General features: G+C 31.6%; 1 protein-coding gene across 4 annotated transcripts in view; it reads right to left on the bottom strand.

The window, feature by feature from the left end:
- The window catches only part of LOC103574768 (zinc finger protein ush), a 105,181-nt gene that overhangs the window by 2,242 nt on the left and 79,578 nt on the right, over positions 1 to 23,361 (bottom strand). For all 4 annotated transcript variants that reach the window (XM_053738241.1, XM_014443740.2, XM_014443741.2 and 1 more), the window contains 2 exons: positions 1,778 to 3,786; positions 74 to 304 (listed from right to left, as the gene is read on the bottom strand). In XM_053738241.1, coding sequence (XP_053594216.1) covers positions 74 to 304; positions 1,778 to 3,786 — 2,240 coding nt within the window. The remainder of the gene's footprint in view (positions 1 to 73; positions 305 to 1,777; positions 3,787 to 23,361) is intronic.

The following is a 23,361-nucleotide window of genomic DNA, read 5'->3' as shown; positions in this document are numbered from 1 at the left end:
AAATCATTATTTAATTAGATTGAAATTAAATTAATATAGAATTAAAATAAATAATAAATAAAAAATGACAAACCTGTAAATCAGTTCCACGTTTTTCAAAATGCATTCTAATGTGCGTTCTCATACCCCGTAGAGTGTTACCCTTGTATCGGCAAATAGTGCAACGAAATGCTTTAACACCTTGATGGGCATCCATATGACGTTGGGCGGCACCTGCAGTAGGACTTACTGCACCACAGACTGGACATCTCCAACCACCTGCTTGTATTGAGCATGTGTGCGTCGCACCAGTTTCAATCATCACCTAATAATAAATTAATTAATTTTTATTTATTAATAATTAATCTAATATATGCAAATTTGGTAATTGTTTAGAATCGCGACTCCACTTATTTATACTAAGAAAAAATCCAATTTTATACATATTGCTTTGAAACTGTTTATATCAGCAAGTATGTATCGGCAAATCGGAAGTAAATTTGCTTAATTAGGTCTCAGGGACCGTTCATAAAATACCTCACGCAAAATTTTACCTTTTTAGATCCCCTTCCCCTCTTTTTCACGCTGTCACATTTTCTGCGAGCCCCCTACCAATATTGTGTCACAAATATATGCATAGAAATATTTATATATTTACAAGTATGAAATGAATGACTTTCTTTCGTACCAAAAAAATAAAATTTAAGAAAACCGAGAAAAATTTTCAAAATTATTTGATGTCCTTAGACCGCCCGACCCCTTGTCACAGTAAATGAGACCCCTCTACCCCCATAAGTGCGAACGTATTTTATGAATGACCCCTTATGTAAGCATTAATGCTTTACAGTTTTATACATCATGTATAAAATATGCTCAATTTCATTATTATTTTTGTTACTTCCAAGTTACGAGTAAACCCGCGCTATTTGTAATAATGGACTTATTTTGTCCATGTGTTAATTTTTAAGTCAACTGTCAAAAACTCAAGTAATATGTGTAATCTGCCATAATAGATGATAGTTTTGCCCTGAGTACGCCAATAGACTCGTCAGTTTAAACTACACCTATATTAGTACGAACGGAGCTAAAACTCGGTTGTGAGTGTCGAACCTCTCCATACTAGCCCTAATTAAGAAAAATGATTTAATACATGCTAAGTGTATATCTGTATATGACCCAATTCAAATTGTTTCTAACCATTTCAAATAATTTTTCTTCATCAGAAAGTAAAAGAAGGTGGATACTTTCCTAACTATTTGCACCTATCTGCTTGATTAGCTGTTAAAAACCATATTCGTAATGAAATAACAGAAATATGACAATTTTCACATATTCAAGAATTACAATTTATATTGTTTTGGAAAATTTGTAAAATTTGTTATTGCTTTCATAAATTTTTGACACTTAGAGTGCAAGATTTAGTTGAGTATCATGTGTTATACACAAACTTATGATGAAAATATACAGAAAAAAAGGATTTCCTGGCGCAAGAAATATTTTGCATCATGAATGGAAGATAAAAATTTTCTTAGGACCAGAAATAATTTCTTGGCGCAAGAATTTTTTTCCTCACCTCAAAAAAGTTTCTTTTACTCCAAGAAAATTTTTTACGAAAAATTTCTTGGGACAGATAAAATATTTAGCGCCAAGAAATCTTTTTTTTCTGTGTATTTAATGTTTCGTGAATAAACACGTGGAAAAATCTAATTATATAAATTTCTATTGCAAGCAGTTGGGACTTTGAAAAATGTGTGGAGTCGCTTTTTTATATGATAACTGTGAATTTATTATAACGAACCTTGCATTTAGGACAACGCGTATGATGCTCCTGAGACTCGGGTTTTTTGGGACAGTAGAAAGCTTGATGAGCGACGAGATTATCCATTGAAGCGAACTTGATCCCGCAAGCCGCACAGATCAACTGCACTAATGGTGGCGATGGTGTATCAGAAGGTGGTGGACTACTGACAGTATTTTCTCTCGCTTGACAATAATGTTTTTTATGAGCTACAAAATTTTCATGACGACAGAAAACGATATTGCACTCTTTACACCTTGAAACACCTTGCTTAACTAGTACTCCAGGTACCGGAGGTGGTGGTAATTCAGCGAGTCTAAGTGCCAATTCCGTAGGGGGTACTGTTGGTGTTGCTGTTGCAGAACCAGGAGTTTGAATAGCCGGTAGAGATCTCGTACGTGGACTTGCACTACCTCGTGACCGTGGACTAGTACTTGATGGTGGTAATGATGAAGGTGCTGGTGATACTCGATTTTCTTTTTCATCTTGATGTAATACCGGAGATCGTCTGATGCTCAAATCAAGAGGAGTTGATGCTGCTGATGATGGTGAACTTCGACCTGAGGGTATAGTAACAACAGCCGGAGTTACAGGTTTATTTGCTACCCTGAGAACTTGAGACTGTTCGATTGTCGAGTTTTGAGCAGTCGTTAGACCACGTGTCATTGGTTGAAGTGAACCATTGGGTAAGAGGAAGCACGCTGTATCTGGAGCTGGAAGCGAAGGTGCTGCAAGAACACTGGCACCACGAAATAATGAACAGGGTACTATTAAAATTGGATTTGTTGGTAGAGCAAGACATGGTTGAGGTGGTGGAGAATCTCCAGGACTTGAACTTGTTGGTGGTGATGCTTTAGCAGCTGAAGCTGGAGTCGGTGGATCTTTTACCACATGCCGTGTACTGCAATAGTGAGTTTTGTGGGCACGATAAGTCTTGAGTGAATTGAATCTTATATCGCAGTTACGACAATAACGTTCTGTTTCTTCATTAATAAGACCGTTAGTTGGAGTGTTATTACTGCTGGTAACTGACACCGGAGTCGTCGATGCAGGTGGTACCGGGGGTATAGGTGGTGGTGGTGCTGCTGGTGATGCTGCGTGCATTCGCATGTGACGATTTAGCGATACTTTTTTGTCAGCGCTGTATGAACAGTGTGGACATGCGTATGCTTTACGTACGTCGTATTTACTAGATTTATCTTCATCATCGTCATTAACATTGTCCTCTTCTGCTCGGGGTCGATGAGCACAATAAAAAGTACGGTGAGCTTCTAGGGTACTGGCTGATGAAAATCTTATGCCACATGGTGGACAATAAAGTGGAATTGGCCGTGTCGGATCGACGGTCATTGATTCTTTGCCGTCAGATGGTATCACAAATAATCGTCCGGATGCTAATGCATTTTGTATACCCGCTGGTAAAGATGATGCTGAATTTGGTGGTGATAAACCGTCAGGTTTTAATGTAAGAGCAGCAACAGTTGCGGGTCTTAATGCTGGATCCGTAGCTAAACTAGCGTTAAGCCGTAGTCTAGGTGGAGTATCTTCATCCAATCGTATTTTCTTCGGATGATCTGAACTTGTATCAGAACGACGTGATTCATCAGAATCACGACGGCTATCACGTTTACACAGTGATCCAGTAGATCTACTTGATTCAGTCTCTTTTGGCGATGAAGTACCGTCATCGTTGTCGATTCTTGATGCATTTGGACTAGAGTCCCGCCTTTTAGATCTTTGTCTCAATGCTTTAGATAATTCATAATCATCTGCAAGACTACTCAGTCGTTTTCGTGCGTCATCAGACAGTATATTGAGACGTAAACGAAAATCTTCAATCGATGAATTACTTAAGATCACTGGAGTTTGATTCAGTCTTGGGGGAGGTGGAAGACTTGTATCTTCATCGGGATGCGGTGGTGTTGGACTTGATACTGTTGATCCACCGCCATCAACTCCACTGCTCACCGACGGTGTCTTCTCTGAGTCACTCCACTCTTCATCTTCCCCTGGAATTTAAAAAAAATTTATTTATTACTTAATTATAAAAATCAAGAGTAAAAAAAATATATTTAAATTTTACGTTTAATCAAAAATTTCCATCGTAAATCGTGTTCTGCAATTTTAAGTGAAACCACCATAATAATTATTGTATGGTTATATATATGTAGTAATAATGTCAAAACTTTTTTTAATATGTTGAACGTACAATAGCTGATGTACAAATGCTGAATGCCAGCAAGTACCCTAATACAAACTTGTCTACCGAAGCAGCATCCCCTCTAATTGTCTCCAGTTGTTCTACGCACGCGCAAACTTTCAAAGTCTTAATATCAAAAAGTTTGATAAAATAAAAATCCAAGAGATATATAATTATTGTATACTAGTATTTATGGACAATAAAAGATAATATAATATGGAATTAGATGAAATCAAAAATTAAGTAGTCAAAAAATGTAAACGGACGTATGACACGTTGTTGAGTGTAACTCCTGATCTCGTCCGCGGTCGAATTACCCGGATACTTTAATTGCCTCCTCGGGCGAGGTCCCAGAGGAATAAGATCCACGGACCGATTGCCAAGTCAAGTTTTCTTTGCATTCTCAACTGTCTTTCTCTTTTTCTCTTTCTCTTTCTCTTTCTCTTTCTTTATCTTACTCTCTTGATTCGTCTCTCTGGTGCTTCTGCAGCACTGAAGACTACAACTACACCGTACACTAGTGTAGTGTAGTGTATATAGACTATCCTTGGTTAACATCTCACGTGGCACCAGGCCGTGTTCTCGGCTCTGTAAATAAGCAGTCATCGATGGATCTGCCGGGAGTACTGGCAGTCTCCATCTCACTCTTCAGGGCCGACGGCCATTCTTAATTGCACGTGCATGCAACTGATCTCAAACTATATACATACAGACATACATGTATGTCTAAGTGTATAAAATGTATGAAGCAGAGTACGACATAGTACAGAGAAAGAGAAAGAGGGTATCATGAGAATTAAGACAAAGAGGAAGAGAAAGGTTTTATTTAGTTTCCACTTAACTTGTGTTTTATATTTGCTTTTACTTTCTTATAAGTCTTTCTTACACCAATTTTTATCACTCACCCATTCTCATCTAAGTTTGATTATACACGAGCATACACATTTAACTATGGTACTATACACCCTCTACCTCAACAGCAACCCAGAGCACCAGTAATATATCTCAAGCCCAGACTCAGGGGCAGTTGGGAGCGGCGAGGGGACGACATGGTCGCCATTAACATATCCAACGCTGATAAGCCTTTCTTGGAACCGATACCACCGTATCCCGACGATTTTTATTCCTCCCTTTCTTTATATTTTATATATGTAGGTATGCTACTTTATTAAACACTCTATAGACTCTAAATAAATCCTTTTATTTATTCAAAATTAAAAATCTTACCGAGCTCGGTAAAATACTGATTTATTGTAATGGTATAAGATAATATTAATGACTTGATGAAAAATGATGTACCTGAAGATCGGAATGTTTTTTACAGAGCGAAAATAAAAAAAACGAAATGAAAAGTAAAAAATTTACTGAATACAAATTCCTGAAATATTTCGCACCCCGATTCAAAAAACAAATTTTAATTTAGTCCTAAAAAGCCTCAATTCCTTTGATGTTTTATTTGCCGCTCAGAAAGTAACTCTACTTTAGTACTCAAAATCCTCAATGACAACTATGAGGTCTAAATAACAATATTTTGTCGATTTTTTAAAATTATAATTAAGACCTCAAAATCCTTAACGAATGAAAAGTTATATTTTGGACTTTTAAAAATTTTAGATAAAAAAGGGAGGGAAGAGAATGCGTTGAATGAGACTTTTGAGGTTCAAATGTTGATGAAATTATTCCTGTATGTTTTGAGTATTTTGAGACTCTAATCCAGATTATGTTATTCCAGTTTACTCTTCAAAGGGGTAAAATTGGTCGTAACTACTACTTTGAGGACTAAACTAAAATAACGTTCTATACTGTTGTCAATCTTCAAATTCTAAATTTATCCTTGAAAACCTCTTTGAAAACTCTGAGATTTAAATCCAAATTTGTTTTTTGACTCGGTACGTCAACCGAAAATTGCACTCTCCAAAAATGAATTAGTGAGATTCTCGCGAATCAGTGGATAGTCACTATTTCTACAGCTATAAGTATACTATTAATTCAGCCAGTGGTATACTTATAGCTGGTTTCCAGTGAATATTCACTAATTTTAAGTGGAATTCACTGATTCGTTTTTAGAGAGCAGGCCACCTCCTAGTACCTCTTAAGCCACCTTTAAAGGAAAATTACATAAATTGCTTTCATTTTCGTTGCGTGAAAAACATTCCGAACAGGTACATGAAAAATGAATTGTGTGTGAATTTATAACAATTGATGTTATGACAATTTTAGACGATGTAGTGACTTTAGACTGGACCAGGTTGATCGGCGCTATGTAAATAGGATCCTGATCGTGACGTGGGCCAACACGCGACGTTAACGGGGCAAATAAGTTTTTCAGTGTATGGTTATATATGCTCTCTCTTTGTGGCACGACCTGTGTTGTCCTGGCATGTACACTGTTACTCTACTCTTCTTTTCTTGTGTTTCTGTTTTATTCTGTATCGTTCGGTGGTTGAGCTTGTGCTCTACACGCGCTCAAGATATGCTAATGTCCCGTCCCACGATCGTGACACCGTTGCTGCTAAGTGAGAGCTCAAGAACGAGCTTCTGTCCTCCCTCATCTTCCAATACTCTCTCTAAATATATATGTATATATGTATAGTTTGATCTTTTAATAGTATAAAGTTAGTTGTAGTTGTCGTTGGTGGTGTAGTTGAAGAATCATTTTATTTTTCAGATATCGGACGACAACATAACCTTAACCATCGTAGCGGGCAGACTTAACAGCACCAGAGAACTCATGAGCATCTTTAGTTGATCGGGCGTCTCTAATTCAAGGCCTGATGACGACGTCTTCATTCCGGAGCAACGAGATTGCCGATTGAATGCTATGCGACTGTGTTGACTGCTGGATTAAGAGTAAGTACCTGATGAATAAGAAAAAGAACAAGAGAAAAAGAGAAGAACAACAAGTGGAGGTGGAAACTTCATGAATAATGTCTTCAAGGTGATCGCTGCTTCTTGGAACACGCGATATCACGACCCATACCCTACTAATACTACTGCTGGTGCTACTGGTGCTTCAGTTCCTGAAAGACGATCAGATCTTGAGGCTTTCAGTTTTTTTTCTTCCGAATTTAAATAGAGGTTCTTTTTTTTTATTTACTTAAATAGTATAGGTTTCACTGTATACACTAAAATAGATTTTGTTTTATCATCATCATCTTAATCTTTGGAGATTAATTTCGATTGATGGTTCTACATTAAAAGTTATCGAAAAAAAAAAATTAAGAACGTTTTAAAAAATAAGTTTTAATTTATTTTATCTATTAAACTTTTTTTAGAGTTGATTTAAAAATAATTTGTTTTGATGGTCATAAGACTAAATTTTTTTTTTTTAAATTAACGGATGATTAATTTATTCTGTTAATAACTCCAATAAATTTCGAAAAACTACTGAATTTATATTTTAAAAACTTGCGTTGCGATATTAAGTTCTTTAAAACTGCATAAATGTTAATTGAGTTACTCAGTGTTGATTAAAGATATTGGAGAATAAGAAGTTTGAGTTCAAATTGATCTTGACCTCGACAGATATACGACTCGAAGGATTCATTTAATGGCAACCCTACGCTTATGGCCTTATTTACATTCGTGTAAAGGTAAAAAAAATAAATAAATAAAAAAAAAACAGAGCAGGAGTGTAGATATATTTATTTATATATGTGTAGATATAAATTGCACATGTGAACTTCCTTGAATAAAATGTATTGGATTAACCTCAGTAGACCTTTGGATTGATGTCATTTGAATAGTCCATGTAAAATTGCATTCTTCATTCATCTTGACAATCTTGTACATTTATTTTGTCCTTTCTTTCTGACGCGTAGTCACCAACAGGAATTTATTAAGTTTCATCTTTTAATTCTTATGGAATTTATTATCACTTCATAATTAATATATACTTATTTGTTTATATAAATATAAATAAATATAATTTTATGATAATTAAATTTTGTATAAATGCTGGAATTTATATATATATATATATATATATATATATATATATATATATATATATATATATATATATATATATATATTTGGGGTATTCCAAATTATGTATAAAATCAATTGAAAAATTTCAAATTTCTTACGCGCGCTTTTAAAATTTATGTTGTAAGGTAAAATTTTCAGAAGATAATTTACTTTTTATGTAATAAATTTTGCCGTTTCCAGTAAAAAAATGATAAAAAAATAAATACCCGATTATTTTTATCTCGAAAATTTTCAAAATTTTTGAACCTCTTAAATTTGAATTTTTGACTTCAAACTTGGTAAGAATTTTTATTTTTACCATACACTAGTTTTTTATAGAGTAAGAGCAGAAGAATTTTTTTTTGAGCCAAGTTAATATACATATATCTTTATATAAATATATAGATAAAAACTAGTGTATTTATATATGCAACAACTTAATTTCTCAATCATGTTGAGTCTTTATATTTTTATTAAGCTGTTTAGCTGATGCTCGCACGCGCGATCTATTAGCGCAAGGTGTGCACTGGTAAGATTGGTGTCAAGTTAAATAAACAAGTGAGAGAATAAGTAAAAAAGATAAAGGAAACGAGAGTTTAAGAGAAGGTAAGAATGAGAGCAAAGTAGTGAGTAATGAGAAAAAGGGAATAAGAGACAGAGGGAGATAGAGATGACAACGACAGCGACGACGACGAGAACGACGGAGGCGTAGACACCAGTGCACATTGAATATGCAGAAGCAGACGATGGTTTATACGTGTCGTCGATTAAGCCAAGAGATGGGGTAGTCATTAAGAGATAACGCCCGTTGACACCGTTGGGACACTCATGAGATAGTCCATCCTCGCTGTATATGTACACAGGCTTTCAACCAGATCCTAACATTCTTGTTCTTATTCTCACTCACTTTCATAAGACAAATATAACTTAATAACTACCCCTAATTTAAACATTTAATATAATTACTTTTTATTTGTACTACATTTGCTCCACCTAATCGATTTTATGTTTTCTTTAATTAACTTCATTTTTTAATTATAAATTTACACATTAGTTTATTTAAATATTTTACTTTTACTTCAACAAATAACCAAATTTTTAAGTAAATAAATTTAATGAGCATTATATTTAATTAGTTTTGATAAGATAATTAAAAAAAAAAACTTTCAATAATTTAAACTAATAAATATTTTTAAAAATAATCATCTTAATTAGTATACTTTTTAATTTTCAATGGTTTTATTTTTAAAAATACTTATGTTTAATATTTAAATATTTAAAATGATAATAATATATGTTTTATTTATTATGTTTAGTAATTTAAAATTAACAATAAAATTATTTATCTCAACTGATCTTATTTAAAACTAGAGCGTAGAGCTTGAGATTGATTGGATTTAGGATGAAAGAACGCGACGAGTATCAAAGAGAAGTGGAAAAAAAAGTTTATAAAAAATTCAAGGAAAGAAAGGAGATGGTAAATAAAAAAAATAGTAAAAGAGACAAAGAATTGAGGAAAAAAAAAAAAATAAAATAAATGAGAGGGGAACAAACCTCTGAAACTCGGTCTCTCGTCTAGTGATCTAATCTCACATTCCCGTGCTGCGTGCCTAATTAAAGATCGATATCTCCCGATATTATTGCACTTCCCTCCTCCCTCTATCTCTCTTTTACCTTAGCTCGTACGCGTCTTTACCCCCGTTACCCCTAGCAGGTTATTAAATTCTCGTATCACGATAATCTCACCAGCCTGGTCCTGCTTCGCTATCTGATCCGACCAGCCTCCAGTCTCTCGTTACTACTATACTATATTCTTCTCTTCTCATCTCGTCTCTTCTATTTATTCCTTCAATCTACCCTTTTACATATAAATACTTATCTTTTTTTTATGTTCTATCAATATTTTGATACTCGTAAAATCTAATCTATCTTACGCATAAAGGCCTCAATACTTTTTATTGAAATAAAAAAAAATTCATTTAATTTTTTTTATAAATTTATATTTAATACTATTGATATTATAAAAATTTTTCCGGTAAACTTTCGAGCTAATTAACTTGGCAAGAGTGTTTTAAGATCGAGAGAGTGGTTGAATAATTATTCATTGAATTCTCTGAGGAACGAGTGAGCAAGTGAGTGAGTGAATATAAAGAAGTAGATAATGTAAGAGTTTGAGTATATGTTGGAGCAAGAGAGAAATGGGGATGTAAAAGAGGGAACGGTGGACTGCTTTGGATAAGGATCTGGTGAGCAAACGACATTCGAGTCCAAGTGGAAGGTGAGCGAGAGGTGTCTCCGACCAGTAGATACGAAATCTCGTATGTCCATGCCGTGTCCTGAAGAATCAAGAGCCAAGAGGTACAAGAGGTAGAGGAGGTAAGGAAAGAAGTAGAGGAGGTGAGGGCGGATGATGAGTGAACCCAACGAGAGAGTTTAATGTATGCGCGTGAGGCTTCTGTGAGAGCGATAATTGCCCGGCACTGCGAGCTTCTGTCCGACATCCTCCTCACGTCTCAATGTAGACGTAATGATAAAAATATATACCGTCGACGAATAAATTTACTCAATAACCCTTTATTATATACACACATACATATATATATGTATATAAAATATATTTATTTATTATTGTTAAAATTAATTTTTATTTTTTCAATAGAAAAATTATCAATTTAAATTGAGATTTTCTGATTTTATTTAAATTACTTTTAAAAAATTATGACATTTAATAAAAATATTTTAGTAACATTTATAATTAATTGAATATATATAGATATAAGAAAATAAGCTATAAGTATAAAACAAAATATTTAAGTATAAGATAAAATTGAATTATAAAGAAATAATCTTGTGTTTGTTCAGGTTTAATTTTATGACGGTAAACTCATATTTTTAATCTTTAATAAACCCATATCAGGTGTAGCCTCATTGTCTCCACGTGGTATAAATTTATATTCGTTCCGACAGTAAAGCAATTTTACAGACCACATCAGTTAACATCAGAGTAAGGATTGTCTAAGAGTTAAATTGTGTACACGCCAAAGGCTCGTACATCAACTATATTTACCCATCATAGTATTTTTATTACTGTATATTTATATATACATATACATATATGTGTATAATGATTATAACAAGACGATCCTTTTAGTATAATTCAAATAAATAACCCCTTCAGCTTCTGCCTATAACCACTTTTTCATCCCTCTCGACACTCATAAATTAAATTCGATTTAAAATATATTAAATCTCTTTACGATAGACGTTAAAAATTATATCCGGTGATCGTGACTTTGCATTTGAACCGCGAGAAAAAGAATAAAGAGAAAGAGAAAGAGAGATGAAATAATCTATAGACGTTGAGACTACGGTAATGAGGATGATGAAAAATCCATTAGCGTTGATAAGTATATATTTTTTTTGTCCTTTTGTAGATTATGCTGGTGAGTCAAAAAATAGTGGAATTTTCGGAATTTAGTAGATACGAAGAAATAAAAGATACTGAAATGAAGAGACATGACTGGAAGTTTATCTAAAGTCTGGTATTCACATGGTGGGGTCTCTTTATCTATCGTAAAAAACTTCGACTTTAACCAGCCAGGGATCATAATCGGGACTTTATCTTTTCTCTCTTGAAAAGCTTTCTTCTCTTGCTCAAAGGCTATCTTGACGCTTCGCCGTCTCGCTTTCCTCATCTGTCCCTTGCTATCGGACCGCTCGACGTTTTATCGCGAAACTTTAGACCTCAAGCGAGATCACAAGACAGTCGCGCCAGTGTGCTGAGAAAAAAATTCGAGGACAATAATAATAGCTAGGAGTATTTCTTAAATGCTTTCTTTTTTTTTCTGTATAGTGTTACTATAATAAAATGTACAAACTTTTAAATTATGTTTGTAGTAATATTTTTTAAAAATAACATTTATTTCTTTATCATTATTTTCGAAAGATAAATCTCGATTCAAGGTAAGGTTAACCCATACACGATCAATTTTCGTATCATGCATATTTATAAACTTTTATGGATTAAATCATTGATAATATAATAAGTGCTTGGTAACAAAAAATATATATATATATATACATTTTTTAAACTTCCAGTATCAATTTCTAGCATGCGCACTTGTCAGAGGCGGAACTTGCTTTGTGTATTTAAAAGTTTTGTTTATTTTTTAAACCAGTAGATTATACAAAAGTTATTGATACATAAATTAATATGCGTAAAAAGATGAAAATAACTAGTCTTTTGATATTATTAATTTATTTTTAAATATCTAGTCGAAGTTTCTATTTTCGTAGATCTTCTCTTTAATAGAAATTTAAATCAAAGTTAGTAATTTTTAATCATCTAATATAAATAATTACATAGACAAGAATTTAGACTATTATGTAGGGTAAATACACCAATAGATGGACACCACTCAATAGATGGACGAATATTATTTTAATAACCGATTAAATAAAATTTAGAAATGAAAATATAACATAATTAAAATTTTTTTTAACTACACGGAAAATGAATTGTAGTAATGGTAATAACAACTGGAGTTCCATTCACCACAAGCTGTAGTATGACGAGACAACTTCAAATTGTGGTTAGATTTACTACAATATTGTAGTTAAGCGTCAATTATCGAAACTAGTAAGATATGCCACAGCATGCGGTATTTGTAACTCCAATTGTAGTTTAATTTACTCGATATACGGTTACGTGAAAATAAACGGTATATAACCTCAAATTTTTATGTTATTTTTAAAAATCACTTATTGAGTTATTTGTATATACTAAACATGGTAATTATTTACAAATAGGGTCCACCCATGCTGGGTCATGTTAAATTTTTTTTTATCAAATTGATCAATTTTTTTTTAATTGTTCATTGTTTTATGTACTTTAAAAAAAAATACATCAATATTATCAAAAAAGATAAAATAAAAATTTTATCCAAAAACATGAAAGCCAATTTTTTTTCCAACTTTTAAAGGCAAAAAAGCTATCGAAATCTTTATTTTTTTTCTCACGACATTTTTTATTATAAATACGCCGTAAGAACGAGCAGAATAAAAAAAAATTAAAAATTGTTAATTTTTGGGTTTTATAAAAAGTCAGATTATTTATGAGACGCTTTAATAATTGAATATACACAACAGATTAACCTCAAAATGGCGAAATAGCGGGAAGTGCTCCTGTAGTACTCTCAATTCCCGCCTGGAGTATTTGTTACTGCGGTGTGCAGTAGAATTAACCGCAAGATAGGAGTAAATTTAACTTATTAACTTAGTAAAATTTGTCGCATATTTAGTAACTTTTATCATTTATGTGGTATTTTTAACTACAAACACATTTACTGTAACCTTGTAGTAAATGATACTTCATATTATTTTCCGTGTATATATATTTCTGATGTTAGAAAATAATTTTTTTTCAATTTAATAAATGTTATAATCAATGATACCAGAACGTGGGATTTTTTTACCCCTTCCTGTGGTGAAATAGCATGGAGTGCAATGGCAGGAGAGGGTAAAAAAATCCCACGTTCTGGCATCACTGGTTATTATCATAAAAAAAAATTATTTTTATTTGACGTGAGGACGTTTTGCTTCAAATGTGCCACCCCTACTAAGCATGTGACAGACAACCGATAAAATATATTTGTTACAACTAATATAAATAAATAATGTAATAAGATATGTTCATATGATTATGTTCGTATTTCATTGCCAGTTTTATTAATTTAGTAATTAACTAATAAAATCAAAAAAATTTAAGAAAATTTGCTGGATCTATTGGAGACAAATTTCTAACCTTGACCCAACAGATGGACATTGGATTTATCTGGTATATTTTCAATTTTTTTTTTTTTTCATAACATTTAAATGACATTGTTTGTTAACATAAACTCATATATTTATTTATTATTTTTTAAATGTAAATAAAATTTCAGTAAAATAATTAATAATTTATAAATATTTAGAAATCATGAATCAATATTACGTAATATATTATCATATAATTTGCATTATATTTGCATATGTAAGAGTGAGAAATTTTTTAAAATCATAATAAAAATACTACATATATTTTGAAAATTATTATCTCACGTTTGTTTTTTAATTAATTGTATTAAACATAAGCAATGATATGAAAAATTTAATTATTCTTTATATACATAATAAGATGAAAATATAATTTGCAAGAAGCATCCATGTACTGATATTGGCTGTCCATCTATTGGAGATTTTGTCCATCTACTGGGGATAATTTTGATACACCATGAGAATGATTTGTACCTAGATGAAAAAAGATTTTTTGGCGCGAGAAATTTTTCGCATTATGAATTGAAAACAAAAATTTTCTTAGGACAAAAAAATCTCACTAAAAATTGTTTTTTACCTGAAGGAAAATTTTTTTCTTAATTTATAATGCGAAAAATTTTTTGGGACATTATATATATGTTATAAAACCTGTTCTCATAATATATAGAAACCATTCCAAAACGTTCCTGTAATTTTCTCACCGGGTAAATCAAATGATAATTTCTAACAACCCAAAAATTTTGCCATAGAATAATAATATGAAAAATGTTATTTAATATAGATTAAATAGATTATTAATTTGTTTATTGGATATGAGAGTAGTATTTATTAAAAAATTTTTTTTCAGAAGTGAGTAACGTTGAAAAGCAAGTTAAAAAAAAAAAAACGAGGAAAGAATCCTTTTAGCGCTTGAGTTTTACGAGGTTTACCGAGACAAGATATCAGTCGAGGGAGTCGCCAAGACGAAGAGAGATACCAAAAACCGTCATATTGAAAACCATAATTCGTTGAGAGTCTCCATCGGGCGCTTTTATACATACACGTACACATATAAAAACATACATACGCTCCAATGACCGCTATCTCATCGCGTCACAATAAATACCGATTCCTGGAAGCTCCAAGGTATCCGTGGCCAAGTCACTTATGCTCACTTATCCAAAGACGCCGATCTAACTCTCTTTGTCCCACACATTTCGTCCTTGCTGTTCATCGTTTATTTATTCTCATTCTTCCTCTTCCTCTTATTCTCCTTTTATTTTTTTTACTTCTTTTCTCCTATGGTCCACCACCCCCAAGTCCGGCTCCTTCGCGCTCTCACCCTATCTCACTGACGACGCCGATAAGCCCAGGAGTAATTATTTCCGATAGCTCCCGATATCTACGTAGTTTATGCTTATGCTTCACGCCGCGAGCGTGCGTTTTACCCAGCTTCGAGGATTACTTTGCTCCACTCACTCAATGGTTCTTCTACTTTTTTATTCATTTCTTTCTCATCAATTTTACTTTTTTTTATTCACTAAAAATTATTGTCATCATTATAGGAACTTTTTTGTTTCTATGCTTCATGAAAAATGTATTCCAATTATTTTTGTATCGACCACAAATTTACGAAATGACTTTTTAAAATTTGGAACGATAATTTTTATTTAAAAATTTTAATATTTTGATGATCCACGCGGCAATATTTAAAACTGCTTGGGCATCTAATGAGTCAAAAACGTTTTAGCAAAAATATAGTAAATATTAAAATTTTTATATTTATACACGCAGAGAAATTTTTAGAAAAAATCACCCAAAAAGTTTGATACTGAGAGGACATTTGATAAATATCTAAATTTTTCCTATGCACATTCTAAAATATAATACTTGATAACATGTCAATGAAGTGCATTTTCTACTAACAACATACATAGTAAAAAACGAATTGTTAAAGTCTAAAAAAAAGCGTGTGTTAAAATTCTGAGTATTGAATTTTTAGCACTTTTGTGTGTCAATTTAACACACAGTATTTATATCTTGTTTGAACTGTCGCAATCGATTGATTTTTTAATACACAAAAGTGTCATTTTATTCGAAAGTAATATTATCTATATGCTACTGTCTAATCAATACACAAAATTTGTTGAAAGTAATGTCAACCATCATAAATGATTTCTTGGAAAATTTTAACTTTTAACATGTACGTGTGCAACTTTATTCAACACTCACACATGTTAGAAAAATATATAAATAAGTGTTAAACGTTTGTGTTACACACGATATGTATTGATTTTGACGAATCTTTTTTTACTGTGTAGTAAAAATTTAGTTACTGGCTAGATGTCGTTATGGGTAATTTTTACTTGAAAATTCTCTGCGTGTAATAATACATATACTGAGTTAATAGTTTTGTACATGAGCCGTGCAATTCAAAATATTCAGTTTATAGGTCGAGGAGTAAAAGTAATAAATGAAATCCTTCATCTTAATATATAATATATGATAGCAGGAATATAAAATATAAAATATCAATAAATTTAAAGTGAATTATTATTGTTAATAAAAGAGGAAATTCGATAAATTGAGTATTTTGTACATGCTTATAAAGGATTGTCAGAGAGCTGTAGGGAGAGCTAAGAGTTAAAGGGGTGTTATGATAGTATATATATATATATATATACTACACAGAGTCTGGCCAGCTCTGTTATCAACTTGAAGGTGTTATCAGCGAGATGCAGCGCCCTCCTTCTTGCCTCAACCTCTCCTTCGACAACTTGGAAGACGTCGAAGGGCTATACTCTATCTCTCTTGCACTATCTTACTCCCTCGAGAATAGAGTGATGGCTACATAGAGTGCATCTAGCGATAATGACCGAGCTTAAACAATGTAATATAACATATTTAACTTTTAAGTTTTCAATAAATTTTATCTCAACACAAAATGATAATATATGTAATAAATTTTTTTAAATTTATAAATTATCAGTTTTAAAGATTAAAGACTCAAGTGAAGTAGACAAAACGAAAATTTAAATAAAATAATAATTATGTTATTTATATAAGGTGATTTTTTTTTATCTTATGTTTTTCCGTTAAATCAGGATCAGCTGCTTTTATTTTTTTTAGTAAATAAAAACAAAAAAAATAATGAATAAAATAAATAAAAAAATGGTCTGAGGAAGCTGGTCAAAATATTTGGACACGAATGAAAGGAGGCGAAGCACAAAGAAGAAGATCGAGACGGTGGTGGTCGTGAACGAGTGATTGATGAACGAACAAGCTAATGAGGAGCCCAAACCGTAAGACAGGATCATGATAAATAAGTCCTCCTATACCTCTCTCTTATTGCCACTCACCGTACACACAACACAACTATCTTACCCTTCCTGCATCGTATACATACTCAACCTCTAACATACACATATAAATATATATATACGCGTCTTTACACAAGCAAGAGCTCGCGTTAAATGAAATTGTCAGCCATATCTACATCCATACGTGTTTGCGAGTTACTGAAACAATACCGCGACTTGTGTAAATAGGAGGGTCAAAGGGTAGATCCTTGATCCTTCGAGAGAAGTTTATTATGAGCCTGTGGCGACCAAGATCATCGGCAAGTGTTATCTGCACAGTCCAGCGTTTACCACAAAAGCTCAAACTAAAAAGCTTTTCTCACTTACTGACTTTAAATTTACACAACTCATCATCCTTTCTACTATACTATATACTATTCCATCTTTTGTATATATGTACATCTATTGAAATAACAATATGAAAAGGATCTTGAATGATCAAGTGGTTGACGAGTCAGAACAAACTGATTTGTGAATCGGAAATTTATCACCAAATCCATTTAAGAGGGGTTAACACTTTTCTCTATTACACTCGTCCACGAACGGTATCATCTTTGTTGCACTTGCGCAGTAAATGGTAACTTTACCCCAGTTTTTCTCTTAAACAAACGAATATTATCAAAAAATTGAAGCACACTTCGCTAGATTAGACAGTAGTGCATCAATATGCAGTCTGTAGTTTGTATTTAGAGATTTTGTTGCCGAAAAAATCTGATAATCCGTGTTAGCTAATAAATATTAAATCCATTGGAATAATTAGAAGGAATTTTTTGTTTTGTATCGACTGTAAATAATTCTTTGAGTTTAACCCTAAGGACAAGGGTGAGCTTAGAGCTAAGAATTAGATGTCTGAGTACAGAGTACATAGTATCCAGGCACATACAGCAGACCCTGATTCTGATTGTAACTATACTACTCGTACAAGAAACAAGGGAGAGTTGTGTATTATAACGTAGAGTAGCAAGTTATCAGGAATCATGTTGTTATCGAGGCTTGGAATCAGCCGCCTCGTCGTTGGTAACCTCACCAGGACCCCCGCGCTGGGCATTCCTCCCACCCTACGACCCCGTGGCTTGATAACGAAAGGGTTATCACGCCACATTCTCCCCGGACGCTGTTGCCTCTAGCTTGGCTCTGCACTCATTGTGAAGAGATTATTACACTCTTTATTATACTTTTGTTTTTCTTTTCTTCGAGTGTTTTATTTATATTTTCTTTTCATTCATGTCTTTTTATGTTTATTTATTTTTAGATATTTTTCAACTCTCCTTTTTTGATGCCATTCATTTTATTTCGTTTATTTTTCTTCGGTCCGCGTGAACGAACGCGATTACGATCCCTTTGACTCCGCCTTTTTACAGCCCACCGTGCGTCGCATACAGAGACCACATTGTTTAGCTGGAAATCCTTCGCTTTTTTTTTTATTCCAATCTTAAACTTGAAATTGTATCAATAAAATCAATTACTATTTTTGATTTATTTAAAATATTTATATTTTATTTTTCTACGTTAATTAATTTATAAACTTTTAAGATGTGATTTAATTCATATAATCAAAATAATTTATTAATAAATATAATGTATGATAAATTAAAAGATTAAACTAAAGATACTTTAACAGAGATTTAGTGTATAAAAGGTTATATACTATGAAGTATACAAAATAAAGTGTTAGAGTTGTTGATAATAATAATTATAGAGTGGTAACGAGATAATTATAATGATTAGAAAGGTACATATGACTGCGGGCGTCAGTGAAGTGTGTAATATAACAATTCAATAATTATTTTTATTTTATAATCTTGATATAACAAATTCACATACATTATTTATTATCTTTGAAGCTGGTGTATATTTAATTATTTGTATTACGTGAAGAAAAATATAAGTTCTCCTGATATATATGTTATATATAGTAATTGTTCCGATTGGAAGATAAAAAAGATTCCGATGCTGGCGTAATGATCTTTCTTATGTCATGGAATTTTTCTATGTTGCATATGAATAATTCCTGTGTAAACATACACGGGAAAAAAGGAACTCAAAATTTAATTATAATTAATATGTAGAAAGTAAACTAAAACCCTTGATGGGATCCGATAATTTTTATTTTAGGTATAAGTAAAAATTACTATTCCATAAAAATAAAAGAAACGCTCAGTAATTTTTACTAGTGATTAAACTTTTTATTTATGGAATAGTAATTTTTACTTGCGTCAAAAGTTAGAGGAATCAGACTTTATAAATTGGTTTAGTTTACTTTCCACGTGGTAATTTTTGCTTTCTTTTTCCGTGTAGGAAAAGTAACGGGGTGGCAGAATATTTTTTTTATATGCCTACAAAGGAAAAATTACGATGGTAAATCCTTAAAATTCTATTTTTTATGGGCGTTTAATAAATACAAGTCACTAAATGTTAGTAGAAATTGCACTTCATTTACATGCCATTGAGTAGTATATTTTACAATGTACATGGGAAAATTTAGATATTTACCACATTTCCTCACAGTATAAAACTTTCTGGGTAATTTTTACTAAAAATTTCTCTGCATGTAGGCATACACGGAGAAGCCATTGTCTTTTTTAACAAGTTGCCTAAAATGGTTGTTTATACATCTAAAACGAGTCTGTATGATTTCAATACACGAGAATCTTATAGGTAATTGGACTAGATATAAGTAATAGTTTTTGTGATAAAATAATTGAAAAGTCCACCAATTAGTGCCTATAGGGGGCAGGTAATAAAGGGTGCTTATAAATATGATGATAAACTTTGATACAAGATGACTTAATGAATTCGATATTTTTTGTACACTATAGTGTGAAAAATTCCCATTAGATTTTACTATGGGTGAATTGTAACACCGGACCATAAGAAAACTGGTACAAAATTTACAAGAGTCTCATAGTAAACGTATGCGCATAGGTCCCAATCGTGTCATCTGCGCATACCATTTACTATGGGACACTTGTAAATTTTGTGTCAGTTTTCTTATGGTCCGGTGTTACAATGCACCCATAGTAAAATTAAATGGGAATTTTTCACAGTGTAGCCATACTTCTATACGACTAAAATATGATATTTTTCGCACACTGACGTCACAACTCAGTTATACCCATACTTTTACTTGCTGACTATAAACACTAAATGTCGTACATTTCGAATATATGTTGAAAACAACTTTATTTAGTTACACAAACTCTAAGTACTTCATAATCCACTGATAGTGAGAATAAAAATTATAAACACAGGGAAATCTTAAAATTTTACTTCATCGTTTAGTCATTTTTTAGTTGTATTGTAAAAAATCAATCACTATATTTTTAACATTTACAGTCTGTGTGGCCAAATAGTAATATTTTGCTCAATTTTGTCCTGTGTAGGAACTATTCGATTGTAACATAGAAAAAATGACTATTTTTTTTGTTGCTGTAGTAAAATTTGTTAATTATTTTAAATTATGTAGGTAATTAAAAATACTTATATATTTTTTTTTGTTTACGTGCACGTGCAAGAAGATAATTGAAATGTCTTGATGCAATTATTGCGATTAATAGTCACTGAGAATATCGAGTCTTACTCATCGGACATTCACTGTGTGTACCTGAGAGATCGATAAGAAAACAGCCAATACAATTAATCATTTAATTTACAAAAACCTATCTCTGTAGGTATATAACTTTATATGGATAAATTTAATTAAAAAAAAAGTTGACATTCAAGGTTTGGCGTAAGGTAGTCAGACGAAAATTAATTATCTTTTCTAAGATAATTAATTTGTTTTTAATTATTTAATCAATCAGTTAACAATAAATAATATGAAAAAAATTTTCAATATCACGAAAAAAATTCTTATGATCTTTTGTTGACGCGTGAAAATAAATAATTTGTAAAATTAGTTAGTTAAAAAATACAATAATAAATAAATAAATGAGTTTATCATTGAAGTGATAAAAAGAAAAATTGCTATAATTTAAAAAAACAAATTATGTATGTGTAAATAAGAAGCATTAATTTAATATCATCATTTTTAAAGTCCGTTATTTTCACTCAGCTAATGGCAGCAAATTTACTCAACCTCTTGTTATCGAGTTGAAGTGAAGACCGGATTCATGGCGCTACTCGTTTCATCACTCTTCTCACCTTAAGTGGATAACAACTCTTGATTTTACTCCTTCAAATCATCATTTTTTGATACGAAAAAATTTCAAATTAAGCTCATGAGCCAAATAACAAAAATTATAATAATCCACCACTCTATTTTTAAAATAATTAATACACGGGAAAAATTTTTTGATGGAAATTACTCTGAAATTTTGAATAATCCTGGGCCATTCCAAAAAGTTGGTATTTTTTAATTCCAACTTGTAATATTTTTTGTTGAAATATTAATATCGCTAGACTATATTTTTCTCTACTAATGAGTAATTTTTTAACAGCAGATAAAGTGGTATAATTATATGATTTTATGAATATTTTAGCTGAACCTACAAATTTTTATTCTACATGTACTAATTTTTACTCCCCAGTACAGCATTTTTTTAAACGTATTGATGTTATGATGAAAAATTACTTGTACTTCAAATAAAATTTCGAATCTATTCAAGTATTTTTTACTCTAAACTGCAAAGTACTAATTTATGATGTATAAGTTTCCGGTCCAGTAGTTAAAATAATAATAATAACAATTCTGAGGACAGTGGATCAGGGTGCTACATTAATACTCCACTTATTATTTTACGCAACATTTCGTAATTTTATTCCCATTTCTTCAGGCGATCTTTGAAAACAAATAGATTTATTTTAATATGCAATAATAACCATTAAAATTCTTATGTACATTTGGCAATTAAACAACAAACCATGATATGATGTATTAACACAGTCGATCTTAGCTAACTGCCTTGTCATTTGTTTTCATAAAGTATATAATATTGAACATGTCTTTTTACAATTTAATGTCTATTTTTAATGAAGTAATAATTCAGTGGTCTTCGTTAATCTTCAGATAATATTGGCTTCGATTAAATGTCTTTTATTTTGCTCGCGACAACTTACGTATGCTTGGAAAAAGACGATCTCTTTACGTCTATAACTTAATATTTATTTTAAAATAAAATTTAAAAATTTTTTTTATCTTTTCCTTTTCAACACAATACTAGTAATTTTTTTCTTTTTCAAAATATTTATTTTAAATCATATTCTAATGCAATTAGATGGTTTTAGATTTTTTATAGAAATTTCAAACTAATTAATTGTAATTTTTATTTTAATTCGATATAAATTTTATAAAATGAATCATCAATTTTTTATTATTACCTACGAGTAATAATTGAATTAAAAAGTGCTGATTTAAACGCTAGGGGTAATTTTTACTCACTGAAAGAATCAAATTTCATAATTCAAAAGTAAAAAGTCGTAATAGCCCAAGATTACTCAATTTCGAGTAATTTTTAGAATAAACAACAGGTAATATTTATACAAAAATTATTTCCGTGTAAAATTTATAAAATAGTAAATAAAAATTAAAAAAATTGATGACAAGGATAACGATGAATCTGCTGTAAATTCTCGAGAAAATTGATTGGGCTGTCTGTGTAAAAGCAGAAAGCCGCAAAGTGTATTCGTCGTTGGATGTGAACAAATTGCGTACAAGCGAGCGTGAGGATAAAATCCCCGTATCTTCCATATATATATATATATACATTCTACACTTGACTTTCATCTATACATATATCTGTACACAATACAACAGTTTATACTACACACTTAAATGTTGTTTAAAGGAAAAGAAGTAAAACCGAAGGCAGTAGATACAAGTCGAAGGTAGACAAGAGTATATACACAGAGCAGAGGATAAAGTATATATAGTTGAAAGAGGAATAAGTGAACCCGAGCATTGATTGTTGGTTAAAGAGTAACAAGGAACGAGAGTTAAATAAGTTGAGGGTATACTAGCACTATTATCGTTTTGATCTCACTGCGTATTTCCAAACAATGCAAGTCCGAGCGAGAATCGCATCGCCTTCAGCGATCGAGGCTTAAGCAGCCGGATCGGCTTCTTCTCCTTCTTTTGCTTATACTTCTTAAACTTATTCTCATCTTTCTTCTCTTACACTTGCTATCTTTTTTTTAGCAGTATAAAATAATAATAAGATTAAAAGGAATAAAAAAAAGCATATGTGCATGCATGAGTAGAGTGTACATATATAGCAGACTCTGGTCTGTGGTTACACATCTGGAGATAGAGATGGAGTAAAGAG

The sequence above is a fragment of the Microplitis demolitor genome, chromosome 4 (assembly GCF_026212275.2).
Source record: "Microplitis demolitor isolate Queensland-Clemson2020A chromosome 4, iyMicDemo2.1a, whole genome shotgun sequence".
In the NCBI taxonomy this organism is placed as follows: domain Eukaryota; kingdom Metazoa; phylum Arthropoda; class Insecta; order Hymenoptera; family Braconidae; genus Microplitis; species Microplitis demolitor.
This window is presented reverse-complemented; position numbering and strand designations above follow the sequence as displayed.